General features: G+C 44.9%; 1 protein-coding gene across 1 annotated transcript in view; it reads left to right on the forward strand.

Moving 5' to 3' along the window:
- The window catches only part of LOC144494162 (uncharacterized), a 397,513-nt gene that overhangs the window by 96,032 nt on the left and 285,637 nt on the right, over window positions 1-15,844 (forward strand). Inside the window, exons 7-8 of the mRNA XM_078213764.1 lie at window positions 953-1,006; window positions 8,499-8,534. Of these exons, the coding sequence (XP_078069890.1) occupies window positions 953-1,006; window positions 8,499-8,534 (90 nt within the window). The remainder of the gene's footprint in view (window positions 1-952; window positions 1,007-8,498; window positions 8,535-15,844) is intronic.

Genomic DNA, 15,844 nt, shown 5'->3' on the forward strand with positions numbered 1-15,844 from the left:
AGACACAGGGAGAATGTGCAAACTCCAGCCAAGCAGGGAATTGAACCCGGGTCCCTGGCACTGTGAGGCAGCAGTGTTAACCACTGTGCCATGATTCAGTTAGATAATGGGCTGATTCAAACCACTATCTTATAAGAATTCTTGATTTCTACGATCCTTCTGCTTTCATTCCTAACAGACTCAGATTTAACTTTAAGATTCCATCCCCTTTTTCTCATTTCTCCCACAAGAGGAGATAGATTTTTTCCGTATGTGCTCTATCAAGTCCTTTTCATTTTTTTTGAAAACCCCAATTAGTCATCACTCCGTTTCTTTTATCATTCAATAAAGTACATAGCAAGTCCATACAAACTGTCCTACGCATTGAACCCTCTAAGACATGGGTTACATTACAAATGGCCAAGACATAGTTAAAACGACAAGATGCATCACACAGATCACAGAGGCCCTTTATGCTGAATCCTATTTCCACTTACCATCCATGCAGTAATGACTGATATCCTTGCTGTGTTAGAAATCAAGACTTTATTGCACTATTTCCTCTTTAATTTTACTTTTTCTCCCCAGAACTTCAGAACAATGAAATTTCTTCCTTTTCACAGTCTTCCCTTGCACAATTTACAGTTCTTTCTTAAATAAAGCTCAGCCTAACTATTATTTCCAGTTTCATTTCTATTCTCAGTCTTGGTGGTGAATGCCCTTGAACCAGGGGTATTTCAGTTGATAGCCAAGTGTGAAATACGGTATCATAAATAACAGAATTGTTTGCAGGACAACATACATTCAGGTTTGCTTTGGTAATTCTCAATTTGTTCGAACAATTTTAGTTAACTTTCCCCTTGTTTTAAATGATGGACAATTGTATTGTTTAAATGTAATTATTAATATAAAGAACAGATTTCTAATTGAAGAAAAATGTTTGGCTGAAGTGTTCAATCTCTATCTTAAATAGGGTTCAAAGGGAGATCCGGGTGTTCCAGGTCCACCTGGTCCAAGAGGAGAAAAAGTAAGTGTCCTTTGTTAAGGGGCAATTTTGGGGACATGTTTCATGTGCAAGAGAAAAAGAAACACTCCTCAGGCTAGATCACTTGTCAGGAATTGAATGTGGTCGTGAAATGTATAGTCGGTGTACAGGCCGAAATGATGACTTTGTGTGATAATAGTGAAGCAGCAGCCTGCCTTAAATCACTCCCAGAGAGATGTAAAAGTGACCACCTGTTTTTTTTTGTTCCTTCATGTGGGTGGCATTGGCAAGGCCAACATTTATTCCCCATCCCCAATTGCCCTTGATCTGAGTGGCTTGCTAGGCCGCTTGTGGGGTAGCTCAGTGGCACAGTGGTTTGCACTGCTGCCTCACAGCTCCAGGGACCTGGTTCAATTCCGGCCTCGGGTAACTGTCTGTGTGGAGTCTGCATATTCTCCCCGTATCTGCGTGGGTTTCCTCCAGATGCTCCGGTTTCCTCCCACAGATCAAAAATGTGCGGGTTAGGTGGATTGGCCATGTTAAATTGCCCCCTGGTGTCAGGGACATTAATAGTGTAAATACGTGGGATGGGGTCTGGGTGGGATTGTTGTCAGTGCAGGCTTGATCGGCCGAATGGCCTCTTTCTGCACTGTCGGGATTCTATGATTTCAGAGCGCAGTTAAGAGTCAACAGATGTGTGGATCACATGTAGGCCAGTCCAGGTGAGGACGACAGATTTCATTCCCTAAAGGACATGAGTGAACCAGATGGGTTTTCCAAACAATCGTGTGGATTCATCGTCATCAATAGACTTATAATTCCAGATTTTTTTTATTGAATTGAAATTCTGCTAACTGCCGTTGTGAGATTCGAACTTGGGTCCCCGGAGCAGTAGCCTGAGTCTCTGGATTGCTAGTCCAGTGACAATACCACTGAGCCCCCACCTTCCCAATTTGCCATGAGCTCTTTTACACAGTCCCACAAAGTCAACAGGAGCCCAGATGAGTTCATGGGTGAATGAAACTGTGGATACTATTTGTCTTGACTTTCAAAGAACAAAGAACAGTACAGCACAGGAACAGGCCCTTTGGCCTTCCAAGCCTGTGCAATCATGATGCCTGCCTAAACTAAAGCTGTATGCACTTACGGAGTCTGTATCCTTCCATTCCCATCCTATTCGTGTATTCGTCTAGTTGCCCCTTAAATGATGCTATCATACCTGCTCCCACCAGTTCCCCAGGCAGCGTGTTCCAGATATTCACCATCCTCTGTGTTTTTAAAAAAAAACCTCGCACATCTCCTCTAAACTTTTCCCCACGCACCTTAAACCTATGTACCCTAGTACTTGACTTTTCTATCCGAGGAAAGAGTATCTGACTACTTCAGAGAATAGTCGCAAGGAGTCAGACAAAATTAATCAAAATCACAGGCACAAGGGAAAACAAACCAAATCTAAGGGTCATCGTTATTCCCTGGTTGAGTAGGTTGATTGGTAATTTGCACTGATTGGTGCACTCCCTCAGGAATCTCTTCTTCAACCAGTTACTTAACGCAGAATTATAAACAAAACCGCTGCCTGGCTTTAATATTGAGTCACGCAGGAGCAATCTGAACTTTAATGACTTAGTTGATTAAAATATAAGCGAGGCAATATCTGGCTACCTGAGTAAAGTGCAAGTCTGAAAATGGTAGACAGTAAATATCATTATGCAATGAAGGGTATAATCTTTCAAAAGACGGAGCTTGAGAAATACTTGGATGATACCGACCACTCGTTTAAAAACATCTCTGCAATGTCGAAAGCAATTGCCAAGTCAAACGGAATGAGATGTGAGAGCAGATGCATAAAATATAAGCACATGGGAGTAACATGACACCCCTGTAATGCATTGGTAGGAACATACTTGTAGTATGTGTCCAAGTCTTCTGACTGTACCTTCTAGAGACATTAGGACTTTGGAAAGTGAGAATGGTAAAAGGACAGGGGTGGTTCTAAAATTAGGGAAGGTACAGAAAGGGCTAAATTCCTCCCGTCAACAATCGGTGAATGTTTCCTGGTTTCCCTGCTCAATCTACACTGAAAATCAGCCAGGATTCTAATGCAATAAGGTGAAATGGTAGCTCGCAAAAAGAAACTCAACATGAACTGACCATGGTCGACACGGTGGCAAAGTGGTTAGCACTGCTGTCTCACTGCGCAACGGACCCAGGTTCAATTCCGGCCTCGGGTCACTGTGTGGAGTTTGCACATTGTCTGTGGGTTTCCTCTGGGTGCTCCAGTTTCCTCCCACAGTGTAAAGATGTGCAGGTTAGGTGGATTGGCCATGCTAAATTGCCCCTTAGTGTCCTAAGATGTGTAGGTTAGGGGGATTAGTGGGGTAAATACTTGGGGTTATGGGGATTGCGGGAGTGGGTGAGGGGGGCCTGGATAAAATGCTATGTCAGAGAGTCGGTGCATCTTAACGGACTGCATGGTCTCCTTATGCACTGTAGGGATTCTATAAAATGGAAATTCAAAAACTTTCATTTGTTCAGCATCTTTGACATAGATAAATGGCCCGAGCGATTAGACAAAGAGATTTTTAGATTTATTTATTCACTCACAGGAGGTGGGTATCACTGGCTAGACCAGCATTTATTGCCTGTCCCTAGTTGCTCTTGATGAAGCATCATTTAGCAAAATCTGGGGTACGGTTAGGTTAACCAAAGGCACAGTTGAAGAGATGGAGTGGGAGGGGGGCCTGTAAACGTTGGCCCACTCCTGAAGACACACCCCAAAAATTGGCACAGCCCGAGAGCTGCTTTGCAAATATTGACCCAGTCCTCCAGACTCACTGCCAATATTATCACTCTTCTAGGGAGCTTCTGTAAATAAGAACATAAGAACTAGGAGCAGGAGTAGGCCATCTGGCCCCTCGAGCCTGCTCTTCCATTCAGTAAGATCATGGCTGATCTTTTTGTGGACTCAGCTCCACTTACCCGCTCACCATAACCCTTACCATAATCTTTATGGTAGGGTCCCTTACAGAGACCCTTATAGAGTCCCTACAGTGCAGAAGGAGGCCACTTAGCCCATCGAACCTGCACCGACAACAATTCCACTCGGGCCCTATCCCCGCAACCCCATGTATTTACCTTGCTAGTCCCCCTAACACTAAGGGGCAATTTAGCATGGCCAATCCACCTAACCTGCACATCTTTGGACTGTGGGAGGAAACCAGAGCACCCGGAGGAAACCCACACAGACACAGGGAGAACATGCAACCTCCACACAGGCACTCTTCTTGTGAACCCCATTTCCAATCTGTAGGCACTCCTCGGACCCCTGTAAATATTAACACATTGGTTGTGACCTCCTGCACATATTAAAGAAAAAAAAGAAAGCATTTGTATGACAAAGTCTCTTTAATGAAGTCCAGACACCCCAAAATGCTCAACAGCCAGCGAGTATTTTGGAAATGTAACCATAGCGGTAAGGCGCTGGTACCTCATTAATGCCAGGATTTTCCATGGTGGATTTTCTCGGTATCTTCTGGTGCCACTGAAATCAGTGTCCATTTGCGCTGCTCACTGGTCGTGCTGCGGGGAAAGGGGGAGGGGGGGGTGCACCTGTGACAGGGCCAGAAGATCCCGGACAGACTGGAAAATCTTATCCTAAAACAGGATTTGCATTGACTTTAAATATCAACACACTCCTGGAGGCCTCTTGAAATATTAACATGCTTCATTGGACCTGATACAATTATTTGGGGACTCTTCCAAATGCTGACTTTCTGCTCTCAAAGAACATTGGGGTGGCACAATGGTTAGCACTGCGGCCTCACAGCGCCAGGGACCCGGGTTCAATTCCGGCCTCGGGTGACTCTGTGGAGTATGCACATTCTCCCGTGTCTGCATGGGTTTCCTCCGGGTGCTCCGGTTTCCTACACAGTCCAAGGGTGTGCTGATTAGGTGGATTGGCCATGATAAATTGCCCCTTAGTGTCAGGGGGATTAGCAAGGTAAATACGTGGGGTTACAGGGATAGAGCCTGTTGTTGGTGCAGACTCGATGGGACGAATGGCCTCCTGTACTGTAGGGATTCTATGATTGTCAGAGAGGAATCGAAGATGTTAGAACATTCCAACATTTAAGACAGAACAGAGAGTGGATAGGAGCGGAGCTGTTGAAGGCCAGAGTTTGAAGTCTAGAGAGCACTTTTTAGCAAAGGGTTAGAGGTTCAAGTTAACTATCTTACTAAACTGGGGAGGTTTATAACCATGTCATGACAGGTTTTTAAACCTTACACAGAGAGTAAATATAACCTTTGCTCTTGTCTTGATTTTCATTGCTCCACCATTGACAAATGGCAAAGCCCAAGGCTCTAGAATTCCCTTCCAAAACCTCTCTAACTCTCTCACCACCTTGAAGACGCTCCTTAAAATTCACCTTGTTGATCCAGCATTTGCTCAACAGTCAGTCTAGCTCTTAAGTTGCCTTGGTGCCAAATTTATTTTGGCAAGCACGTGAATTATCTTGGGACATTTTACTTTGTTAAAGGTGCTATGGAAATGTAAGCTCTTGTAGCTGTATAAGTCAAACTCCGAAATAAAGCATTGTCCCACCAATGTCATTGTAGAATCCCTACAGTGCAGAAGGAGGCCATTCGGCTCATTTGCACTGACCACAATCCCACCCAGGCCCTAACCCCATAACCTCATGCATTTACCCTAGCTAGTCCCCCTGACACTAAGGGACAATTTAGCATGGCCAATCCACCTAATCCGCACATCTTTGGACTGTGGGAAGAACCGGAAGAAACCCATGCAGACATGGGGAGAATGTGCAAACTCCACACAGACAGTGACCCAAGGTGGGAATCGTCACTACCATCCATGTCTAAGTGTCAAAGAATTCCTTCATGATCAAGTCTTTAAATCATATAGCTATTTGAATGAGGGTAATACATAATTATAAGGACAAAATAAATAGGAGCAGGAATAGACCATTCATCCCATCAACTCAACTGTCCAGCCCGCTCCCCATATCTGTTGATTCCCTGAGAGACCAAAATCAATCAATTCCAGCCTTGGATGTATTCAACCATGAAGCATCCCACAACCCTCTGGGATAGAGAATTCCCTTTGAGTGAAGTAATTTGTCCTAATCACAGTTCCAAATGTTTGGCCCCTTATCCTGAGACTTTGCCCCCATCTTTTAAGATTCCTTAGCCAGGGGAAACAATCTCCATCAAACTCTTCCATAATCTTGTATGTCTCTGTGAGATCACTTCTCATTCTTCTAAATTCTAGAGAATATAGTCCCAATTTATTCAGCCTGTCATCATAGGCAACTCGCCCATCCTGAGAATCAATCGAGTGAATCTTTGCTGCCCCACCTCCAGTACAGGTATATCGTCCCTTAGATATGGAGACCAAAGCAGGGATTTTATGATCTTGCTTGGGCAAGGCTCGTAAAATCCCGCCCGAGGGCAACAGAGAATTTGCGAGTCTCGCCCGCAAATTCCGGCTCAAAACTGCCCATAGTCCAAACATGATCTCACCAAAGTCCTGTACAACTGCAGCAAGACTTCTGTATTCTTGTTCTGCAATCCCCTTGCAATAAAAGCCATTTTCCTTCCTAATTGCTTGACATACATGCATGCTAACTTTCTGTGTTCCTTGCACAAGCATATCCAAGTCTCTCTGAAACTCAACATAGGGGTTCACACCCTTTCAAAAATATCCTGCTTTCGAAAGCAAGCCAGTCGTTGTACCAAACAGTGCTGGTTGTAGCCAGAGACAGACCCTTTCAGTGCTGCAACATTGCTCTCTGAGCAGGTCATTCCATATACCCCAAACCAACAATGTCGGTCCTGCGGCTGAGTTGATTGATTTCAGATTATAAGTATCCTTTCTTTCAATTTTCCAACTTAATGTGTTGGTTTCTTAACCATGTTTTTGAGTTGTAAATGAGTTAACTGTTAATCAACTCTGTAAAGTGTTGCTCTGCTTATTTAAGAAAGGATATAATTACATTGGTAGGTTCATTCGACTGATTTCTGGGGTGAGGGTTTTATCCTGAGGAAAGATTGGACAGGTTAGGTCTGTATCCATTAAAGTTTAGATTTGAATTTGATTTGATTTATTATTGTCACATATATTGAGATACAGTGTTGTTTCTTGCACACTATACAGACAAAACATTCTGTTCATAGAGTACATAGGGGAGAAGGAATGGGGAGGGTGCAAAATGTAGTGTTACAGTCATAGCTAGGGTGTAGAGAAAGATCAACTTAATGTGAGGTAGGTCCATTTAGAAGTCAGGCGGCAGCAGCGAAGAAGCTTTTCTTGAGTCGATTGGTATATGTCCTCAGACTTTTGTATCTTTTTCCCGACAGAAGAAGGTGGAAGAAAGTATGTCCAGGGTGCATGGAGTCCTTCATTATGCTGGCTGCTTTTCTGAAACTGTGGAAAGCGTAGACAGAGTCAATGGGTGGGAGGCTGGTTTGCGTGACGGACTAGGCTATGTTCACAACATTTTGCAGTTTCTTGCGGTCTTGGACAGGAGCCTACCAAGCTGTGATACATCCAGAAAGAATGCTTTCTATGGCACATCTGTAAAAACTGATGAGAGTTGTAGTGGACGTGCCAAATTTCCTTAGCCTCCTGAGAAAGTACAGGCATTGGTGGGCTTTCTTAACTAAAGCATGAGCGTGGAGGAACCGGGGCAGGTTGTTGGTGATCTGGACACCTAGAAACTTCCATTTCATCCCCATTGATGTAGACAGGGGCACGTCCTCCACTATGCTTCCTGTAGTCAATGACTATCTCCTTTGTTTTACTGACATTGAGGGAAAGATTATTGTCAATACACCATTGAGGGTTTTATCCTGAGGGAAGGATGAGTTGGGCCTGTATCCATTCAAGTTTAGGAGAATGACAATCTTATTGAAATCCTGAGGAGATGTGCTTGATAGGGTGGATACTGAAAGGGTGTTTTCCCTCGTGGGAGAGACTGGAACGAGAAGACACACATAGTCCGTCTCCCATTTACAATGGAAATTAGGAGAATTTCTTTTCTCTGAGGGTCGTGAGTCTTTGGAAATCTCTTCCCCACAGAACAAAGATGTGCGGGTTAGGTTGATTGGTCAGGTTAAAAATTGCCCCTTAAAGTCCTGAGATGTGTAGGTTAGAGGGATTAGCGGGTAAATATGTGGGGATAGGGCCTGGGTGGGATTGTGGTCGGTGCAGACTCGATGGGCCGAATGGCCTCCTTCTGCACTGTAGGGTTTCTATGATTCTATTCTATAACAGTGAAGGCAGGGTCATTGAAGGTTAAGGTTAAATTAGATAGCTTCTTGATTGATAAGGGAGTTAAAGGTTATCGGGGGGAGAGCCAGGAAACTTGGAGCCACAACCAAATCAGAGATGATCGTATCAAAAGGCAGAGCAGGCATAAGGGGCCAAATGGCCTACTTCTGCTCTTAATTCATATCTTTGTCCGTTTATATGCTTGTATGGATGTACTAACTGACTGGCTTGTGTTTATTTTAGGGTGATATGGGTCCTCGTGGTCAACCTGGATTATACGTAAGTACCTGGGACACAGTGATTTTTATGGGTGATCCTGCAGGTTGAAACTGGTCTCTACAGGGAGAGGATGAGGCACTGAGTATTATTTCTTTAAGGAAATTCTGATTGGTGTTTAAAGCTGAGGGAGTTGCGGGTCCATAGGGATAGAGCAGGATGGGGGGATTTGCATTGGAATGCTGGGACAGCCAGCTCACTCAGACAAGGTGGGACAGATACTGCATCCCCAAGAAGTAGACTTTCAGATCACATGCTCAGGATCTTCATTTGTAATGTAAAGTGGCTTTCATTTTTTTTGCAGCATTGTACTCGTTTTAAATTCACGGTTTATGATTAAAATTGAAGAACACCTTGTCGCACAGCAATCTTAGTCTTCCTTATCATAGCTCAGCTGTTGAAAGTTAAATCTTCGACAGAGAGGAGTTTCACAGAAGCTGCAGACGGTGTGAGGGTGAATAACTATTGAGATGATTTTGTTATCCAATGCACTATGGAGCATGTCTGAGAAATCACTGCCCTCGATTTCCCCTCTATTAACTAGAGAAACATAGAATCCCTACATTGGACAAAGAGGCCATTCAGCCCATCAACCCCCCGCCCCCCCACCGCCTTCCCCTGCCCTATTCATGTAACCCCGCACATTCACCATGGCCAATCCACCTAACCTGCACATCTTTGGACAGATGTTGGCTGACAGCTCCAGACGTAAACAGTAACAATCAGCAATCATCTCTTGTTTTTAACAACATAGGAACATAGAAGATAGGAGGAGGCCATTCGGCCCTTCAAGTCTGCTCCGCCATTCATTATGATCATGGCTGATCATCCAACTTAATAGCCTGATCCCGCCTTCCCCCCAAAACCTTTGATCTCCTTTGCCTCAAGTACTATGTTTAACTGCTTCTTAAAAACATACAATATTTTGGCCTCAATTGCTTTCTGTTGTAGTGAATTCCACCAACTGACCACTCTCTGGGTGAAGAAATTTCTCCTCATTTCTGTCCTAAGTGGCCTACCCTGTATCCTCAGACTGTGACCCCTGGTTGTGGACTCACCCACCATCAAGAACATCCTTCCTGCATCTATCCTGTCTAGCCCTGTTAGAATTTATTAGGCTTCTGTGAGATCTCCTCTCACTCTTCTAAACTTCAATGAATCCAAACCTAACCAACTTCGCCTCTCCTCATATGATAGACCTGCTATTCCAGGAATCAGCCTGGTGAACCTTCGCAGCACTCCCTCTAGAACAAGAACATCCTTCCTCAGATAAGGAGACCAAAACTGCACACAATATTCCAGGTGTGGTCTCACCAATGCCCTGTATAATTGCATTAAAACTTCCCTGCTCCTGTACTCGAATCCTCTCACTATGAAGGCCGATATACCATTTGCCTTTTTTACTGCCTGTTGCACATGCATGCCTACCTTCAGTGAGTGTATGAGGACATCCAGGTCTCTTTGCACATTCCCCTCCCCTAATTTATGGCCATTCTGATAGTAATCTGCCTCCCCAATTTTGCTACCAATACTACATCCGCCATTCATTTGCCCACTCTCTCATCTTGTCCAAATTACATTGAAGAATCTCTGCATCCTCCTCACAGCTTACCCTCCCACCCAGCTTTGTGTCATCTACAAATTTGGAGATATTACATTTAGTTCCCTTATCTAAATCATTAATATACATTGTGAATAGTTGGGGCCCCAGCACTTATCCCTGAGCTACCAAACTGGTCACTGCCAGTCATTTGGAAAAAGACCCGCTTATACCTACTCTTTGTTTCCTGTCTGTCAACCAGATTTCTATCCATCTCAATATAATACCTCCAATCCTATACACTTTAATTATAAATGCTTATATGAGACTTTGTCCAAAGGCTTATGAAAGTCCAAATAAACCACATCCACTGGTTACCCTTCATCAACAAGAAGGAAGGATAAATAAATAGAGAAAAGTTAGAATCCCCACAGTGCAGAAGGAGGCCATTCGGCCCGTTGTGTCTGCACTGACTCTCCAACAAAGCATCTCATCCAGGCCCTACCCCCCATAACCCCACACAGTTATCCCACTGATCCTCCTAACCTACACATCTTTGGACACTAAGGGGTAATTCCAATTCATCTAACTTACACATCTTTGGAGTGTGGGAGGAAACCAGAGCACCTGGAGGAAACACATGCAGACACAGGGAGAATGTGCAAACTCCACACAGACAGTCACCTGAGGCTGGAATCAAACCCAGGTCCCTGGCGCTGTGAGGCAGCAGTGCTAACCACTGTGCCACCATGCTGCTCATCTCACTTCTTACTGATACTTTACAACACGTTCTTGATTTAAAGATAAAAGTTTTGTAGGGAGCACAGCTTATATTATTGAGGGCAGCAGTACTCCCCTCAACGATAGCAGTAGGGATGGCTCAGGAATTGATTCAGAGACAGATGCACGTGGGCTGTTTATATATTGTTGTATTACCTGTAAATAGCTAGGAATTATCTAGGAACTAATGTGTTCTGTGTAAGTATTCCGGGGCCACGTTTCAGAGTTGCTCTGGAGACTGAAGTGATGTGCCTATAACCAGTTCAATCAAGTTTTTCTTTTGAACAAAACAGCCTGGCAAAATTAAACTTAAAGAGCTTCTGATCTTTACAAACTTGAAAGTGTGATTATTAACGACATCTGGGATCTAAAATGCAACAAGAACACATAGCATAGACATAAAACTCCTTGGCTTCAACATCAAGACCTGCATAATTTCTATCAGAGTAACAGCAGGTGAGAGACCACCAGTGTACACTGGAGGCCATCATTCCTGTTGCTCAATGCCATATGTCTTCTGTCTCTCAGGAAAAAGTTCATCATCTGTTGGGTCATGTGCCCCTGCCCCAGTGAGGTCTTGTGAAATAGTCACTCAGTTGACTCTCAAGTGTTTGTACTGGAGCTGAGTGTTTGGTCAGTTGCCAGAAGTTGTGCCTCTTCATCACTGACTCAACAGATATTTGGGATAACAGCCTGCACAGTCCAGCTTCAGCAAGCTCAGGGGAGGGGCAAATGCTGCCAAATCCTAGTAATTGCTTCCAAAGTAACTGTAGACGGATAAATGATAGCTTTACATGGGAACACTTCCAGGTATATTTCCGGTGGAGTAGGTAAACACATACAGTGCTCAGAAAGATATATGTGTGAGACCTTTAGATCATTTGACAGGAACAGGAGATAATTTTACCAAGTCACATTCATAACACTAAGCCGACTCCTATCTTCCTCTCTCCCTCTTTTCCTCATTATCTCACCTTTTCTTTTATCTATCTCCCGATCACCACCTCTTTCCCCCTTTACACTCCGCCCCCCCCCCCCCCGCACCAATGCTCACACTCTTCCTCCTGTTCTTTTACCTCTCCCTCCCTTTTTTCCCATCCCTCATTTTCCCCCCCCTCACTATTTTTATTCTCCTCTTTATCTCCTCACTCCTCTCTCTCTCCCTCTGTAACTGCTCACACCCCACATCTCTCCCCCCTGTATCTCTCTGCCCTCACGCCACTCCCCAGACAGTATGTCAGCATTTGGGCTGTGCACCTTCCATGGTTTTGGATCCATTAATGGATTCCTACCTAAACTTTTAGATGCATTCTCAGGAGGCAAGGCTGCGTCTGACACAAATGTTGTGTTTGTTCCATCCCCTGATCTGTCCAGATTTAATTTTACAGAAATATTCTATTGTAATTAATAATTAATTAAGTTTGTGATTTAACAAACTCAGAGCTCCAGCACTGATAATGATTGCATTCCCTTGAAGTGGCTCGGTTTGGTACCACTCACTCCTCTGAGACATGGTTCTGGGTTCCAACTGCACTCCAGGACTTCTGAGCACATAGATCAAAGCTGACACTCCAGTGCGGTATGGAGGGAGTGCTGCATTGTTGGAGGTAGCTTCTTTCAAATGAGCCATGAAACCAATGCTCTATCTATCCTCTCGGATGGGGATACAAGATCCCATGGTGCTATCTTGAAAGAGAGTTATGACCAGCGTCCCTGATCAATGTTTATCCCTCATTTAGCATCACAGAAGCAAATTGGCCCAAATCCTCCATTGTGGGGAGCGATGCATGACTCAATTTAAGTTGCTGATGCACCTTGGGACTCTGAGAAATGTCGACGTGCATCCTTGCTGACCTGGGACGGTGAAACATTCAGCTGTTTTAATCTTGCCTGAATTACTGAGGTATTCCTTATGACAGTGGGATCAGATGGCTAGAGCCATGAAGACTTGGGCTGTTAGTTGTACACTGGTTGTTACATAGATTGACTTGAACATTTCATAACAGATTTATTTATTATTGCCACATGTATTGCGATATAGTGAAAACTATTGTTTCTTGTGCGCTATACTGACAAAACATACCATTTGTAGAGTACATAGGGGAGAAGGAAAGGAGAGGGTGTAGAATGCTAAGATGTCGAGAAAGATCAGCTTAATATATGGTAAGTCCATTCGAAAGTCTGATGGCAGCAGGGAAGAAGCTGTTCTTGCGTCAGTTGGCATGTAATCTTAGACTTTTATATCATTTTCCCGATGGAAGAGAGAATGTCCGGGGTGCGTGGGGTCCTTAATTATGCTGGCTGCTTTTCCGAGGCAGCGGGAAGTGTAGACGGAGTCAATGGATGGGAGGCTGGTTTGTGTGATTGATTGGGCTTCGTTCACAACCCTTTGTAGTTTCTTGCTGTCTTGGTCAGAGCAGGAGCCATACCAAGCTGTGATACAACCAGAAAGGATGCTTTCTATGGTGCATCAGTAAAAATTGGAAAGAGTCGTAACCGACATGCCACATTTCGTTAGCCTCCTGAGAAAATAGAGGTGTTGGTGGGCTTTCTTAACTATAGTGTCGGCATGGAAGGACCAGGAGAGGTTGTTGGTGATCTGGACACCTAGAAACTTGAAGCTCTCGACCATTTCCACTTCATCCCTGTTGATATAGACAGGAAGAAGTCTCACAACACCAGGTTAAAGTCCAACAGGTTTATTTGGTAGCACAAGCTTTCGGAGTCTTGCCCCTTCTTCAGGTGAGTGAGTTGTGTTCACAAACAGGGCATATAAGGACACAAACTCAATTTACAAGATAATGGTTGGAATGCGAGTCATAACAGGAAATCAAGTCTTAAAGTCAGCTGTCTTAAAGGTACCAAACAATGTGAGTGGAGAGAGGGTTAAGCACAGGTTAAAGAGGTGTGTATTGTCTGCAGCCAGGACAGTTAGTGAGATTTTGCAAGCCCAGGCAAGTCGTGTGGGTTACAGATAGTGTGACATGAATCCAAGATCCCGATTGAGGCTGTCCTTGTGTGCGGAACTTGGCTATCAGTTTCTGCTCAGCGATTCTGCGTTGTCGTGTGTCGTGAAGGCCGTCTTGGAGAACGCATACCCGAAGATCAGAGGCTGAATGCCCGTGACTGCTGAAGTGTTCTCCGACAGGAAGAGAATACTCCTGCCTGGTGATTGTTGAGTGGTGTTCATTCATCCGTTGTCATAGCGTCTGCATGGTCTCCCCAATGTACCATGCCTCGGGACATCCTTTCCTGCAGTGTATCAGGTAGACAACGTTGGCCGAGTTGCAAGAGTATGTACCGTGTACCTGGTGGATGGTGTTCTCAGGTGAGATGATGGCATCCGTGTCGATGATCCGGCACGTCTTGCAGAGGTTGCTGTGGCAGGGTTGTGTGGTGTCATGGTCACTGTTCTCCGAAGGCTGGGTAGTTTGCTGCGGACAATGGTCTGTTTGAGGTTGTGCGGTTGTTTCCACCAGGTACACTCTGTCCGTGGCCCTCATAATTTTGTACACCTCTGGTCACCCTTCAGTCTTCCCTGCTCCAACAAAAATAAACCAAGCCTACCCAACCTCTCTTCATAACTTAAATGTTCCATCCCAGACAGCATCCTGGTGCACTCACACTCTGGGGCAGTACTCACCTCACATCCCAGAATGCCTGGCTCCTGTCTGGGTGATTGTGGAATAGTCAACATTGTAATCGTCAGCTTGTGAGGGAGTGTGGGAGTGAGGGAGGGTGGAGACTCTCACGGTGTGAGAGAGGGAAATTGAATATTTTCAGAGGAGCGAGGGAGGGTGTGTGCTATCAGAGAGTGAGGCAGAGAGGTTGAATATTGTCTGGTGGGAGAGGGGTAGGGGGGGGGGGGCGAGGGAGGGGGGGGGCCAGGGGGGTGGTTGAATGTTATTGGGGGTGAGAGTGTGAGCACGATTGCGGGATGAGCATTGTCAGGGAGTGAGAGGATTGATCACTCTGAGGGTGAGAGAGAGGATTGAGCATTGCTAGCGAGGGGTGGCGATACAGTGCAGTGGGGGGGATGGGGGGGCTGCAGTGAGAGCTCCATTTGAAGCAGTATAGATCAGTCAACTGAAGTCTCCCATTCATGACAAAAAAGACAAATGTGGCTTCCCAAGAACAACAATTATTTGGCCTCCCAACTCTGTTCATTGCTACATCCTGGCTGGAGTCGCCACCGGAGGGTGCAAAGGCTCCAGTGTGAAATGGTAAGTGGGCAGATTGAATTGTAATCTTGACAGGTGCACTCTCCCCAATGCTGGCTGGATGATCTGCACCATTAACGGATGGCACAGTGGTTGGCATTGCTGTCTCACAGCGCCAGGGACCCGAGTTCAATTCCGGTCTTGGGTCACTGTCTGTGTGGAGTCTCTTCACGTTCTTCCTGTGTCTGCATGGGTTTCCTCCGGGTGCTCTGGTTTCCTCCCACAGTCCAAAGATGCGCAGGTTAAAGTGATTGGCCATGCTAAATTGTCCCTTTAGTTTAGGGGGATTAGTGAAGTAAATATGTGAGGTTACGGGGATAGATCCTGGGTGTACTGTTGTCGGTGCAGGCTCGATGGGCCAAATGGCCTCTTCCTGCACTGCAGGGATTCTATGATTAACTTGTCATCATCATATTGTTGTGTGTAAGATTTTGCTGCAGCTGCCATGTTTCCTTCATTCCAACAGTGAATACACTTCACAAAATCTCTTGGTAGTACAGAACTTGAACATTGATGAAAGGAGAGACATGTTACTGAATCTTTTCAGCTTGCACCCATCAGGACAAACACAAGAATTTCAAATTTATGTTACAAGAGAAAAGAGTGCTGATTGGTTGGCAAGTCGAATCAGTTTGGCCAAGGTGTTGCCATGGAGAAAGCAATGGGGAACTATAGGCTTCCCAAGCTCCAGAGTAATTCCACAAAGAATCATAGAATAGAATCATAGAATCCCTACAGTGCAGAAGGAGGCCATTCAGCCCATTGAGTCTGCA

Source organism: Mustelus asterias, chromosome 5 (genome assembly GCF_964213995.1).
Source record: "Mustelus asterias chromosome 5, sMusAst1.hap1.1, whole genome shotgun sequence".
NCBI classification, from domain to species: Eukaryota; Metazoa; Chordata; class Chondrichthyes; order Carcharhiniformes; family Triakidae; genus Mustelus; species Mustelus asterias.